Here is a 14,559-nt window from a genome sequence, read left to right as displayed (position 1 = left end):
ACTGTTAAACACTACAGCTCATATTTATCTACAAATTCGTGTCTTTCCAATGTTGGTTTAGAGTATTTAGCATTCAGGTCCTTGGCTTTTTGATTTTCTGTAGGAAACCCGTCTGTTAGCTTCAGCAAGCGATGATGGAACGGTGAAGATATGGGAATTTGCCTTTCTACCTTTCCAAAGAATGGTTTTGACTCAGAGTTTGCTTTATTGATTAGAGTAGGGTGATTTTAAAGGCTCAATGATAATTTGTTTTTTCTTTTCCATTTGTTCACCAAGATTTAACTAGAAGCTCCTGTTTTGTGATTCAATAAGGTTCTGTTATAGGCTTGTAGTGCTTGTGATTTCTGTAATTTTGGGCTAAGCGCCCTTCTTTCTCCTTTCCCTCTGAATTGAATTCCCCTTAAAATGATCACTGTGCTCTGTTTTTTTTTTTATTTATTTAGTAAAGTGATTTTATTAGAAGGAAAAATGAGGTCAGGGCCAGCCCGCCCGGCCAGGCCCAATCAGGGTCAATCAGGGCGGGCTTGGGCTTGGCTTGGCCCGTCAGGGTCAGGGTTAGGGTCAAGGTTTTTAAGCCCTGAGTCAGGGTCAGGGCGGGTCTGGGCCTAGCTAAGGGGATTCAGGGTTGCGCTAGGGTTTTAAAAAGCCCAGCCCAACCCGGCCCTATTGCAACCCTAGATAGGCCATTATATGCTACATTGTTGTTCCTTGGGCCCATCAACCATGACCTCTATGTATTTAAGGTATGCAAAACTAATGATTCCGACTTGCAATTTCTAACTTCACCATTGATTATGTCACTAGATCTATTTTTGCAAATTGGTTTTTGTAACTATTGTTGGGTTTACAATTTTTTTTAAATGATCAGGCAAGGTCATCCTTTCAATATTAAAGACTCCTTGCCCCATTAAGTTTCATCCCTTTTATAAATGCTATCCATTTATGGAAAGTTGATGCGTTCTAGATTAGAGGGCGGGCTTTGGCGCAATGGTTAAGGTTGCTCCATTGTGATTAAATGATTAAGGGTTTAAGTCTAGAAATCGTTTCTCTATGAAAGTAGGGGTAAGGTTGCATACATTATGACCCTGCCTAGATCCCACAATGGTGGGAGCTTTGTGCATTGAGTACGACCTTTTTTTATGCATTTTAGATTATAGACTACAAAATTGGTCGTCTGTCCTTTGCATGATGATCCCTTTTTTTGTGCTTCTTCTTCTTCTTCTTCTTCTTCATCATATTTATTAAAGGGCGGCACCTTTGTGAGGATCTGTTCCTGAACGCGCACTGCGGTGGGGTGGTGTCGGTGCTTTTTCTGTTCGATTTTACTATTTTGCTCCTCGATGATGAGAATGGGTCTTTGACATCAATAGTCAAGGGATGATGATCATATAATCACATGAAATGGAGTCACCACCTAAGGTTAGGGCCTAGGACCCGATTGGTATAGCCTACAAGACTTTACATTTTTCGAAGACCCAAATTACCTCTCTCCCCTCTTGGGTTGCCTCACGAATATTTTATGTATAAGTCTCTAACCATCAATAGTTCCAAAGATGGGAGAAAGGAAACAAGGTTGTCCTCTTTGTTACTATCCGCTAATGTCCTTGTCTTGTCCTCCTATTGCCATTTTTTATTGCCATTTTTTATGGGAAAGCATTGAACGTATTTCTATTATCAACTCTCTCTCTCTCTCTCTCCCTCCGGGGATTCTTAGACCCGAAGCCGAGCTGGGTCTTATATACACGACTTACTTGTTCTCACATTCATTGTTTTTTAATCACCAACATACACCACCGACTCATTATTTTTTATTTTTCTAAAATAGCAAAACCATCCTAAAACCTAAAGCCCAAACCATTCCGGCAGAATCCAGCCTAATCAAGATCAGGTTGGGTTGGGCTGAGGATGGCAGGTCTGGGCTTGGGCTGAGATATCCCAGCCTGGCTTAAGGCTGAGCTGGGGTTTTTTAAAAACCCGGCCCAGTCTGGCCCATTGACATCCCTAGCTGTTGCCTCACGATCCAATTATTATAGTGGACCTTCTTTGACCAATACCTAAGCTGAGAAGAAAGGAATTAAGAACAAATCATGGTACTAAAAATACTTACTAGGAAGCAGTTTTCTGTCCGGAGTGTGGCCTACCTCAGTATTCCTATGTGTCTATCTCTCTCCTCCTCAAAACAAAGGGGTAGAAGCGTCTTTCATATGGGAAAGAGAGAGATAGACTCATGGCCTCATGGGAGTGTTGGTGTAGGCCATAGTTAGTAAGTTCACGTATTAATTTTCGTACCCGACCATATAATTCAAATTCCCTACTCTTATTGTATTCTATGAGGCAGTTTAATTCCGTACGCAATTTTTATAAATAGCCGTATTAATCGCTGTATTAATACATATTTATGCATTTTAATTTAATTTTTCTTGGTTGAAGTATTTTAATTTAATTAAACAAAATAAAAAACTAAAACCTAAACCTAAAACCTAAAAATCCTAAAAAAAAATAAAAAAAATACCAAACCTAAACCCATTCACGAGTTGCCCATTCACGAACAAGACAACCCTAAACTCCATCTGTTTCCTTTCTCTTTCCAAATCCAAATAAAAATGAGAAACATTGAACCTTAAACAGCCTAAACCTTCTCTTTCCTTTGGCCTTCGGCCTTCCGCCTTCCCACTCTGTGTTTCCTGTAAATCATCTACACATCGAAGAAAAAAAAAAAGGAAAATCATTGAACTTGAAGGAGTTTTGAAGTCTGAAGTCTGAACTTTTGATGAAACATTGGGATCGTTGAACACGAGCTCTGAAACCGAATCTTGAATGCAAGTTGTAAGAGAACCCTCTCCTCTATCGTATCCCATCTCGAATCACCTGTAAGGCATTGTAAGACTAGCATTGTCTCTGTTTTGTAAAACCTCATTACTGCACATATCCGTTCCCGTATTATTGCCGTACCCGAACTTACTAACTATGGTGTAGGCCACAGTCCCGGGCAGAAGGTTGTATAAGTCTCCAATCATCAATCGTCCTAAAGATGAGAACAAAGGAAAGAAGGTTGTCTTCTTCGTTGCTGTTCACTGATGTCTCTTTCCTTTGCTCCTACTGCCATTTTTTTTTCTGGGAAAGCATTGGACGTACTTCTATTTATCGATTTGCATTCCTCCAAAACTAGATTGATTGGTGCAAAACTAAAATGTTAGCTATGCAAATAAGAAGCTCTCTCTCTCTCTCTCTCTGAATGATACCAAACATTGCCGTAGATTACAAAATATGGATTCATGTTTAAGAATGGAACTTATTATAAATTTTTTTTGGTGGGCTTTGCCTATTAACTGTGACTGCAAATACTGAATAAGAGAAAGAGAAGATTATCCATAAATGAATATGACAATTTATTTCTACCCTTCGATATGTATTGTTTTGGTTATATGATTTCTCTCCTTCACCTTCTCCTATTAATAAATTTGTTCTCACATACAAGAAGGGAAAACCCTCAGAAGAATAAAGCCATTCCCACCAAACTCCCAAATACCATCAAAGCAGCAACTACTCCACCACTAAAACCACCGGCACCACCACTCTTTTCCGGCGCAGGTGCCGGTGTATGAAATCCCATCGGAGAAGGCACTGGAGTATCGGACCATACCGGACCCGGAGATGGCGATGGGGGAGATTTCTTGGGCTTATCATGGTTCGGAGACAGCACCACCACAATCAATTTCTCGCCCTTCTGGCAATTCCCCTGTGCTCCACTGATAAAATAGAACGGCCCAGATCGATTCAGCTTCACTTTCGTGTTCCCATCTTTGTACTCTGCGATCGAATTCGATGTATTGCATCGATCGTAATTCTCTTGATCCACTTCCACCACTGAATCCTGCTTAGGATCATAATTCCAAACTGGAAAAAAAAAAAAAACATTTCAGAGAAACCCAGATGAGGAAAACCTATAAATAACCCTTAGAAATTAAATTAAGAATAAAAGACTGAAACTTACTGAGAGAATCTCCGATCTTGAAACGAGTTGCTTCAGCCCAGTGATTCAGAGCTTCAGCTGCAGAGGATGGAATTTTCCACGAATCAGACTTGCCACCAACCAAGATCTCTCTCCCATTAGCTTCTGAGAATGTAAAGAGAAGAAAAAGAAGAATCAAAGAGGAAGCCCAAGCCATTGCCATTGAAGAAACCAAGGATTTGCAGAAGAGCTTTGAAAAGAGAGGGTTTTGAGAGAATGAACGAAACTGTTGTATTTAAAGAGGGAAAAAGGAGAGGAAGATAGCCGTTGTGGCGGGACTTGAGGGAGGGGTCTCGGTCTTGTTTTTGGTTTGGAATTTGGATACTAACGAAGTTACTCTGATGTCCACGTGGCAATATCAGTTATATTTCCTTGCTGGTTACGTTGAAATTTTAGCTGTAAAATATAGAAAGTGATTTATAACGTTAATAATGCAGAGCTTGCAGACTAATCCCATGGTTACAACTGAAATGAGGCAGTTTTGGGTTGAAGTGCCAAAAATACCCTTATTATTCGATTCAAAATGACAAAACAACGATGCTGATTGAAAGAGGAGAAAGAAACATTGAATTAATGTAGGGTAGTTTTGACATTGCAGGATACACGTCGAGCGTTACTTTTCTTATACTGAATGTAAACAAATATGCACGTGATTGTTTAATTCTTGACCTGATTGTTCATCTTATTTACAATTTTGTCCACGCATATAGGGTTATGTTCAGTGGCAGCCTGGCATGCATGGTTTTAGTGCACAATATCGGATCAGGTATCGATCACCTTCGAAACTGATACGATACCAATACAAGATTGGCATAGTATCAAATCGGTGGTATCTCACAAGTTTACTCTTGGTTTTGTTTAAAAAAATGGGTTTTTGTTTTCTACTTTACTACTCCTTGATTGTACCGTTTCACCAATGCAGTATCAACGAGGTAGCAGTATTGATCACCTTCAACCATGCAATATTAGTTGTATCGGACGATCCCATACCGATACCTCATTAATATCACTCTATTCATTTAAAACCAAATAAAAACTAAACCGATCCGAAACCGAATCATTAAAGTTTTGATTTCAAAACCAAAGTACTATTTTTGGTATGGTATGCCTTTGATTTATACATTCTACATCTTGAACCAAATCGATTGACACCCTTACATTTATGGAGAAGCCATTACCCATCGGGACTTGATTAGTGTTAAAAAAAAATTTTGGTGACTTAATTTAGGGTAAAGGAACGCTAATCGATGTTGTGCCTAGGCGTGTACCTGCGTACAGACACAATCCAGTGCGAAAAGACTAGCGCTGCCTGGGAGAATGGATCATCTCCACGTACCAACAGGTGAACGTACATGTGAGAGCCAATCACATTTTAATTTTGTTTCCATAAAAACCCCTCCTCCCCTTGTAAATGGCAAAAATAGGACTGGTGGTTGGCTCTCACATGTACATTCACCTGTTGGTACATGAACCGAACTCTTGCCTGGGAGCAGGTACACGCCCAGGCATAGCACCGGTTAGTGTTCTTTCTCCCCATATTTTATTATCGAAGTCCCCAAGGAAAGAGGTATTACAAGAGTCAAAGTACACTCTTGAGGAAATAAAAGCAGGAAAACAAGCATCTCAATACAAGGTTGTTTGAGACGACGCTCCAAAGTCTGCTAGTGCATCAACTACAAAATTTCCTTCTCTTGATCAGTGTTAAAAAGCTTTCGCACTCATTGGGGCAACCAGTATCAATATGAAATCGATATGCATCGATTTGTATTGGATCAAAATCAATTAAAAATTAAAAAAAAAGAAAAGAAAAGAAAAGAAAGATTGTTAAGCTGCCCTTGTAGAGATTCCTTGATATCCTTCTCACATAAAAACTGGTGGGGCTCACACTAATTTTAATCTGCTCCAATTTCCCCAAGTTCTTCTAATAGAGGAGGATTGACCCCACACCAGGCGCGTATATTCGGGCAAGGGTAGGGTGGTCATTTCCACCTCCTCTATTAGAGGAACTTGAGGAAATCGACCAGCCCAAGAAATGGAGCAGATAAAGGTCTGGCTCACACTAACAGTCACTCTCCTATTTTGAACATATGGTATCCATGTGAGCCTGACAATGATGTTATCATTTTCTAACCCCTCATTGGTGCAGTGTAGATTTCTCTTCCACCATCCTCGTAGGAAACCCTTCCCCAAAAAGAGAATTTTTTTTTTTTATCAATACAAGCAGATACGATCAATCAGATACCAATACTAAAAACTGTTTTCACACTGCAATCTTAGGGTGTTAATTACGGGCTTCAGATTGTCCATGGAATAGTACCAAGAAAATAGAAAAGTTCTCTGTTGGGGGAGTGTACAGCCTGCGATCAGACATAGTGGTGATAAAAGGACCGCCCCACCTCCTATGAAAGGCAGAAATCGAGCATGCACGCATGGCTCTTGCGCTCTCCCACAGAGAATGCTTCCCCCTTTTTTATATTGGAAAAGCCCAATCCCTTGTTTCCGTGAGGTAAACTTCCATGTCCTGATCTTACCAAACAAAAAAACTTATGTGTCCTAAATACTATCTATTAAAATGCTTAGAATGAGAGGCTTAGGCAGTGTTTGGTATGCATTCTTTGAATGCATTCTATGTCGATTTCGAATTCTCAGATGATAAAAATAGTTGTTTTTATTGTCCTAGAATGCGAAATCGGCCTAGACTGTATTCCAAAAATGCATATCAAACACAACTTTAGAGTTCAAGTCAATTCCAAGTGGACACTAAAAGGAAAAAACATGTCACTTTTTTGTTGAACCAGTAAACCCAGAAATGATCCGAAAATTAGATGCTTAACAATGTTTTTAGGAACTTTAGTAAGCTTGTTTTATCATTTTGTATATTATTTCATGTCATCCGCCCATAGTGGTTGCCAATTTGTGATGTTGGTCTGTAGAGGCTCTAATGTTTCCTTAGACTGGGCGACTTTTTTGATTGTTGAAGAAATTTTGGCTTTTATTCCTTCCATTTGGTTTGTAGAGTTTAATTTTGTTCCTAGATCCTCAAATAAGGAGGCCAATTTCTCAGTCAAGGGGCTATCGTTTTTAATCTGTTACACTTTTGGTGGGGTTTGAGTCTGAAAAAACTGCACTGTGAAAGCAGGGGTAAGGCTGCATACATTATGACCCTCCCTAGACCTCACAATAGTGGGAGCCTCATGCACTGAGTACGTCCTTTTACATCCTTGGTGGGGGTATATCGCCTGATTTCTTGTGAATCTTCTTTTTTGGGGAAGGAGCTTCTCCTTCTCTGATTTTGCTTAATAAAATTTTAGTTTTAGGTTAATAAAATATTATTTCATGTCATTTATTATCATCTCATGTCATTAGGGTCTTTTTGGTATCATTTTATATTTTGTTTTTGACCTATTTTTTTAAAAAAATCATTACAAAAAAACCAATTTGATCAAAAACTAAAAACTATTTGATAAGTAATAAACACGTACAATAGATTGTAGAATGAAAAATAAGTTTGGTAACTACTTATGTGTAAATAATTTTTATAACATTTTTGAACAAATAAGTCCAAGTCATGGAAATTCAAACCATGCAGTATCAGTCGTATTGGGCGATCCCATACCGATACCTCAAATTAATATCACTCTATTCATTTAAACCGAATTAAAACTGTATCAAACCGGAACCGAATCAGTAAAGTCTTGATTTCAAAACCAAGGTACTATTTTTAGTATGTTATGATTTTGGTTTATACATTCTACATCTGGAACCAAATCGATTGACACCCTTACATTTACGGAGAACCCATTACCCATTATGGGTTGATTAGTGTTAGAAATTTTTTTGGTAAATTTAGGGAAAAGGAACAGTAATCGGTGTTGTGCCCGGACGTGTACCTAAGTACAGACATAGCCCAGTGCGAAAAGACCAGTGTTGCCTGGGAGCAGGTACACATCCAGGCATAGCACCAATTAGCGTTCTTTCTCTCCATAATTTATTACCGAAATCCCAAGAGAAAAAGGTATTACAAGAGTCAAAGTACAATCTTGAGGAAATAAAAACAGTAAACAAGCATCTCAGTATAAGGCTGTTTGAGATTATGCTCCAAGGTCTGCTAGTGCATTAGCTACAAAATTTCCTCCTCTTGATTAGTGTTCAAAATCTTTTGCACTCATTAGGGCAACCAATATCAATATGAAATGGATATGCATCGATCTGTATTGGATCCAAATCAATTTAAAAATTCAAAAAAAAAAAAGAGATTGCGAAGCTGCCCTTGTAGAGATTCCTTGATATTCTTCTCACATAAAAACTGATGGGGCTCACACTAACACTCACTCTCCTATTTTGAACATGTGGGATCCATGTGAGCCCCACAATGATGTTAGCATTTTCTACCCCCTCATTGTTGCAATGTGTAGATTTCTCTTGTACTGTCCTTATAGGAAACCCTTCCCCAAAAAGAGAAAAATTGTTTTATCAATACAAGCAAATTAATAAGCACTAGGCTAGGTTACTAACAAGCAAATACAATCAATCAGATATAAATACTAAAAATCGAGTTCACACTACAATCTTAGGGTGTTAATTACGGGCTTCGAATTGTCCATGGAATATTATCAAGAAAACAAAAAAGCTGTTGGGGGAGTGTACGCCTATGATCAGACACAGTGATGATAAAATGACCGCCCCACCTCCTACGAAAAGCAAAAATCTCACACAGACCATGCACGTGTGGTTCTTGCACTCCCCCACAAAGAATGCTTCCCCCTTTTTTGTATTGGAAAAGCCCAATCCCTTGTTTCCGTGAGGTAAATTTCCATGTCTTGATCGTACCAAAAAAAAAAAAACTTCGGTGTCCTGAACACTATCTACTATCATTAAAATGCTAAAAAATAAAAATTATTTTTTTTTTTTTTTTTTTTTTTTTTTTTTATTTTTTTTTTTTTTTTTTTTTTTTTTTTTTTTTTTTTTTTTTTTTTTTTTTTTTTTTTTTTTTTTTTTTTTTTTTTTTTTTTTTTTTTTTTTTTTTTTTTTTTTTTTTTTTTTTTTTTTTTTTTTTTTTTTTTTTTTTTTTTTTTTTTTTTTTTTTTTTTTTTTTTTTTTTTTTATAAAAAATTAATAAAAAAAAAAAAAAAAAAAAAAAAAAATTAAAAAAAAAAAAATTTAAAATTTTTTTTTTAAAATTTTTTTTTTTAAAAAATTTTATTATTTATTTTTTTTTTTTTTTTTTTTTTTTTTTTTTTTTTTTTTTTTTTTTTTTTTTTTTTTTTTTTTTTTTTTTTTTTTTTTTTTTTTTTTTTTTTTTTTTTTTTTTTTTTTTTTTTTTTTTTTTTTTTTTTTTTTTTAATTTTTTTATTTTATTTTTTTAAAAATTGTGTGGGGGGGGGGGGGGGGGGGGGGGGGGGGGTTTTTTTTTTTTTTTTTTTTTTTTTTTTTTTTTTTTTTTTTTTTTTTTTTTTTTTTGTTTTTTTTTTTTTTTTTTTTTTTTTTTTTTTTATTGTTATGCATACCAAATACAACTTTAGATTTCAAGTCAATTCCAGGAGGACACTTAAAAGGAAAAAACTTATCATTTTTTTGTTCAACCTGTAAACCCTGAAATGATCCAAAAATTAGATGCTTAACAATTTTGTTAGGAATTTTAGTTAAGCTTGTTTTATAATTTTGTATATTATTTCATCTCATCCACCCATAGTGGCTGCCAATTTGTGATGTTAGTTTGTAGAGGCTCTAATGTTTCCTTAAACTGGGCAACTTCTTTGATTGTTGAAGAAATATTGGCTTTTGTTCCTTCCTTTTGGTTTGTAGAGACTAATTTTGTTCCTAGATCCTCAAATAAGGAGGCCAATTTCTTAGCCAAGGGGGCTCTTGTTTTTAATCTATTACACTTTTGGTGAGGTTTGAGTCTGAAATAGTTGCTCTGTGAAAGTAGGGGTAAGGCTGCGTACATTATGACCCTCCCTAGACCTCGCAGTAGTGAGAGCCTCGTGCATTGGGTACGCCCTTTTACATTCTTGGTGGGGGTATATCGCCTGATTTCTTGTAAATCTTCCCTTTTAGGGAAGGAGCTTCTCCTTCTCTGATTTTGCTTAATAAAGTTTTAGTTTTTGGTTAATAAAATATTATTTCATGTCATTAGGGTCTTTTTGGTATTATTTTTCATTTTGTTTTTGACATATTTTAAAAAAAAAAAATTCATCACTAAAAACCTTTTTGATAAAAAATTAAAAACTATTTGGTAAGTACTAAACACAATAGATTGTAGAATGAAAAATAAGTTTGGTAACTACTTAAAATGCCGATAACTCTCAACTAATAACTTAGTTTGAGGTGATTTTAGTTGTAAATGAAAGCTAACAGATAAGGCTACAAGTGTTATGGAGAAGTCTTCTTCAGAAAACGAATGTAAGATGCTCAAATTATCTCATGAATTTGGGTCACGAGCAAGAACAAAATTCTGAAAATAAAAAGAAATGAATATGGATAGATGTGACGTTGTAATGCAACTCTTCTAGGATGATTGTAGCTTCAAGGGTCTTGTAACTCTTCTTGGATGCAAGAGGATGACAAAGCTCCTACTCTTCAAGGAAGGAGTGAAACTCTTCAAAGTTTCAAAGAATGAACTCTTCTAGGTTCAAGGGGAAGAACACATCTTGGTTCAAGAGAAGTGCAAGTAGCAACCTTCAACATCAATTCAGAATTGCCATTACAATGAGAATTGGCCACTATTTATAGGGCTTACAATCCTTGAAAATATAAAAATGATCTCAACCATCCCCTATAATCCTAGGGTTGAGATTGCACATAGAGAAAATAAAGGAAAAACATAAAAAACTTAATAATTTCAATACATAGAAACTTGCCCCAAGATATTGATACTTGTTTCTAGGCATTGATACTTGTTTCCAAGAGAAGAATTGAATTGACCAAGAGAGTGTAGCTTGGACCAATGGAATCTTTGGGAGAAGGGCTGCCACATCATCTTTCTACCAGGGTAGTTGGAAGGATATCCAATAGGGACTCTCCAAATCATTATCCACTAAGAGAAGACTCTTATTGCTGACCATGGTTGGATTCCACATCAACATCCACTAAGAAGCTTAAAAGTTACTTCTCCCATGTTTATCCTTAAAAAGTCCTACGATATCTCAACCGTCGATTCCAATTGAGGTTCTATGGCTGAAATTACATCCTTACATTTCATAATAAAGGTTAAGAAATGTTACTCATGGGCTTGTTTTGCATTATGGGCTAGCTTGAGCTAGAATAAAGGCTGGTCTTTTAACAATTATTCAAGGGTCCAAGTGGCCTTGATCCGGGCCTGTATCAGCAGCCCGCTTTCAAATGTCGATGGTGATCCTACAAGGGAGGAAGGATTTGTGGTTTCGGGGATTAGGAACTATCATCGCTCATAAAGGAACCCCTAAATTAGCAACAAGTTGGAGACCTAGCTCCAAATGAAGAATTTCTGGAGAGATATTATGGAATTGAACCCAGAACTTAGAATACTTGAAGCTCCATATTCCCCGTATGTTCCATCTCTCCAAAATTAATAAATTCTCAGATATAGACATGGGCCGCCGTCCGGCCAATACATTCTTAATATCCATTGGGTGATTGAATTGAAAGATGTAGCGGTGGGGAGCAATCGGAGTGACTTGAACATCTCGTAAAGTATGCTGGGCGACTACAAGGGCTTCTGTAACAGCTTGTTGATGGTACGGTTTCCCATCTAAGATCTTGCCAACAAGAACTAAGTCACTTCGATTGCTTCCACTTCTTCATCCAGGGTAAGGTATTCTTCTTCTTCTTCTTCTTCTTCATCTGGGGGTTATGTTTGCGTATGAAATATTTGTGCTCCATGTAGCGGGGATAAGGCTCGTGAAGGCTCACTAGCCATAGAGACGAGAGAGGAATCACCAGGGAGAAAGGTTTAGGAGAGGTGCCGTAAGAAAAAACAGTAGGGAAGAGGCAAATCAGTCGTAGAGCATTACTATTAGAAGCCAAGCAAAGTATTCAAGGCAAAAGTAGGCAAAAATGAGAAGGGCTGGTAGGAGGCTTTGCACCAGGGGCAGAGGAAGAGGAGTAGAAAGTTATCACTGAGGCTCTCCATTAGCCAAACTACAGGAAAAGGTTTCACACCATTGAGGTGGAGTTTTCACGCCTAGAAGCGGCGGAGAGAAAAAAAGTGTTTAATTTTAAAATGTTAATAATGACTTGGTCTTGTCAAACCCGATCAAGACGAGTCACATTTTTTAAATTTTTTAATGCAATAAATATGTATAAATTAATTAAAAAAATACAAAAAAAAGAATCACATATCAATGTATTTTGAGTTTATACCATTGAACAAGAGAAGGGAGTGGAGGAATTGGGGGTTTCTTCTTGTTTTAGAGTATGGATTTACTATTGTACTCAACTCAAAATCTAAGCGAACCAATTTTATGGTTTTTTTAAAACCGATTAAACTCGTCGTGTTTGCCATGACTTAGGTAAAAATATCAAGTCTTATTTGACTTGGACGATTCATGACCTAGTCTCATCATTTTTTACCTTGATTTAGTCTGTACGACTTTTGACCTGGTTTTCTAAGACTCGACTCAAGTGACTCGTCTCAGTCAAAATCTGATTTTCCAATTATAGGTAAATATGCATTACATTATTATTATTAAAAAAAAATTTATTATTAGGTGAATTATTATTATTATTATTATTATCTTGGTTTTAGGGAGTGGGCCTTGGGGTGTCTCTCACATCCACCATTGAAGAGATAGAGGCTCTCTAGTAATGTAGAACATATGCAGACATCTAACTCAGAACTGGTCTGTTTCTTTCTTACATCTTGGCCGATCAAAAAAACTCAACATGGATCAAATTAGAACCTACTTTTAAGGGTGGTAACCCTAAACGGGTTCAACCATGAGTAAACCAGACAACTTCACCCCACCAAAACTTAAAACCCTCTTTTCACCCATTTTGCCTTTTTGCTTGTCAGATGAAATAAGATAGAAACAGAGAATTTAAAAAGCTTGGAACTCCGGATCTTTAGTCCTTATGGCATGTCCAACAAGCTGCCCCTATTAGAGAACTGGAAATATTCTAGCAGTCAAGAAGTTTTCTTCAGAAACCACGTCTACCGTTACTGTTTGTTTGTGCTTGACAGATAGATAGTCCTGCAGACCTGCACCAATTTCGTGACCCCAATTCCCTAAACTCCAATTAAACGATATTTATTGAAAATTAAATTGGTTTAAAGGTAAACCTTTTAAATAATTTAAAGGCAAAAATGTTTCACTTTACTGGAAATTGATTTTTTAACCGTTGTAAAAGAAAACCGATGAAATCCAAGGCTCCTTCTTTAGCCATCAGGCGAAACCGATTCCCCAAATGTCCTTTATAACCAGCTTTGGCATATCCGAACCTAAAACCGAACCTGGCATCCGAGCCTGACCCAACGGCTATTTTCCCCTTTTCCATTTCCTTATATAGAGGGCATCAGCTACTTTGCTTATCAATTTAGTATTCACTCTTCTACTCTTGAGTCTCAGCTCTGCCTCCTCATACCCTCTCTGTCTCTCTACATTTTTCTGAGTTTGAGCTTTGAAACGACACCCATGGCCTTCTCAAGAGCTCTGTTTTCATCTTTGGTGCTCGTTTTTCTTCTCTTCAGCTTCTCAGATGCTAGAGACCACCTGGTTGGAGGCAAGAGCGATGGATGGAAGATCCCAAACTCTGATTCTGAGTCTCTGAACCAATGGGCCGAAGCATCTCGTTTCCAAATCGGCGATTCGCTTGGTAAAAATGCAATCTTTAACTCATGGCCTGTTTTTCTTTCTTCTCTTAGCCTGTTTCTCTGACAAACATTGTTTCTGCAGTTTGGAACTTAGATCCTAAGAAGGATTCTGTGCTGCAAGTGATTAAGGAAGACTATGTGACCTGCAATACAACAAGCCCAATTGCTGAGTACAAGGAAGAGAACACAAAGGTGAAGCTTGATCGATCTGGGCCTTACTATTTCATTAGCGGAGCAAAGGGACACTGTGAGAAGGGCCAGAAGATGATAGTGGTTGTGATGTCTGCTAGACGTGGCTACATGGGTATCTCTCCTGCTCCATCTCCAATGCAAAATGAAGGCCCTGCTATTGCTCCAACGAGCAGTGCTTCTGGTTTGAAGGCTGGTATGATGATGATGGTGATACTGGGAAGTTTGTTTGGGATGGTTTTGTTCTGAGGAGTGAAGTGGAGATGAAGCTTTTAGAAGTTGTAATATTTTGGGAAGAAATTGGGGTTATTCATTTATTAGATTTATTTATTTATAGCTGGGGAAATATGCTCGGTTATTACTCTGTTTTTGGGGTTTTTTTGTTTGGTATATATATCATCATAGGCCCTGTTAATTACTTTTTCTGATATGTTCTGATATTGAATTTATTCATTTCTATCATGCCTTTTGTGTTCGTTTTGTTCGGTTCTTCTCCTAACAAATTCCTTTGGCTGCCCTGCATTCATTCCAGAGAGAGGGAGAACTCCCTAAAAAATGAAAATTGAAA

The 14,559-nt window shown here is 37.1% G+C and overlaps 2 protein-coding genes across 4 annotated transcripts; one reads left to right on the top strand and one right to left on the bottom strand.

Annotated features, from left to right (window-relative positions):
- Positions 1 to 1,676: 1,676 nt before the first annotated feature.
- LOC122644688 (early nodulin-like protein 3) lies at positions 1,677 to 14,258 on the top strand. 3 transcript variants are annotated; one of them, XM_043838085.1, is made up of 3 exons: positions 1,677 to 1,705; positions 13,594 to 13,804; positions 13,885 to 14,258. In XM_043838085.1, exons 2-3 carry the CDS (start codon positions 13,624 to 13,626, stop codon positions 14,238 to 14,240), a joined length of 537 nt encoding a protein of 178 aa, XP_043694020.1. In that variant the 5' UTR covers positions 1,677 to 1,705; positions 13,594 to 13,623; the 3' UTR covers positions 14,241 to 14,258. The 3 variants fall into 3 exon arrangements, with proteins under 3 accessions (XP_043694020.1, XP_043694019.1, XP_043694018.1); XM_043838084.1 differs by lacking the exon at positions 1,677 to 1,705 and adding an exon at positions 3,217 to 3,234; XM_043838083.1 differs by lacking the exon at positions 1,677 to 1,705 and having other exon boundaries at positions 13,526 to 13,804.
- Positions 3,448 to 4,247, bottom strand: LOC122644778 (early nodulin-like protein 1; the record flags this gene model as incomplete). Its single annotated transcript, XM_043838162.1, has 2 exons — positions 3,448 to 3,897; positions 3,995 to 4,247. Coding segments are annotated over 2 exons (660 nt in total), but the record flags the coding sequence as incomplete, so codon positions are not given.
- Positions 14,259 to 14,559: the final 301 nt, after the last annotated feature.

The sequence above is a fragment of the Telopea speciosissima genome, chromosome 11 (genome assembly GCF_018873765.1).
Source record: "Telopea speciosissima isolate NSW1024214 ecotype Mountain lineage chromosome 11, Tspe_v1, whole genome shotgun sequence".
Lineage (NCBI taxonomy): Eukaryota > Viridiplantae > Streptophyta > Magnoliopsida > Proteales > Proteaceae > Telopea > Telopea speciosissima.
This window is presented reverse-complemented; position numbering and strand designations above follow the sequence as displayed.

What these genes read in the sequence shown, in the direction of transcription:
- LOC122644688 (XM_043838085.1), top strand. Translation starts at nt 13,624, where the DNA reads ATGGCCTTCTCAAGAGCTCTGTTTTCATCTTTGGTGCTCGTTTTTCTT. An exon ending in CCAAATCGGCGATTCGCTTG is followed by an intron (nt 13,805 to 13,884) that starts GTAAAAATGCAA and finishes TTGTTTCTGCAG; the next exon opens with TTTGGAACTTAGATCCTAAG.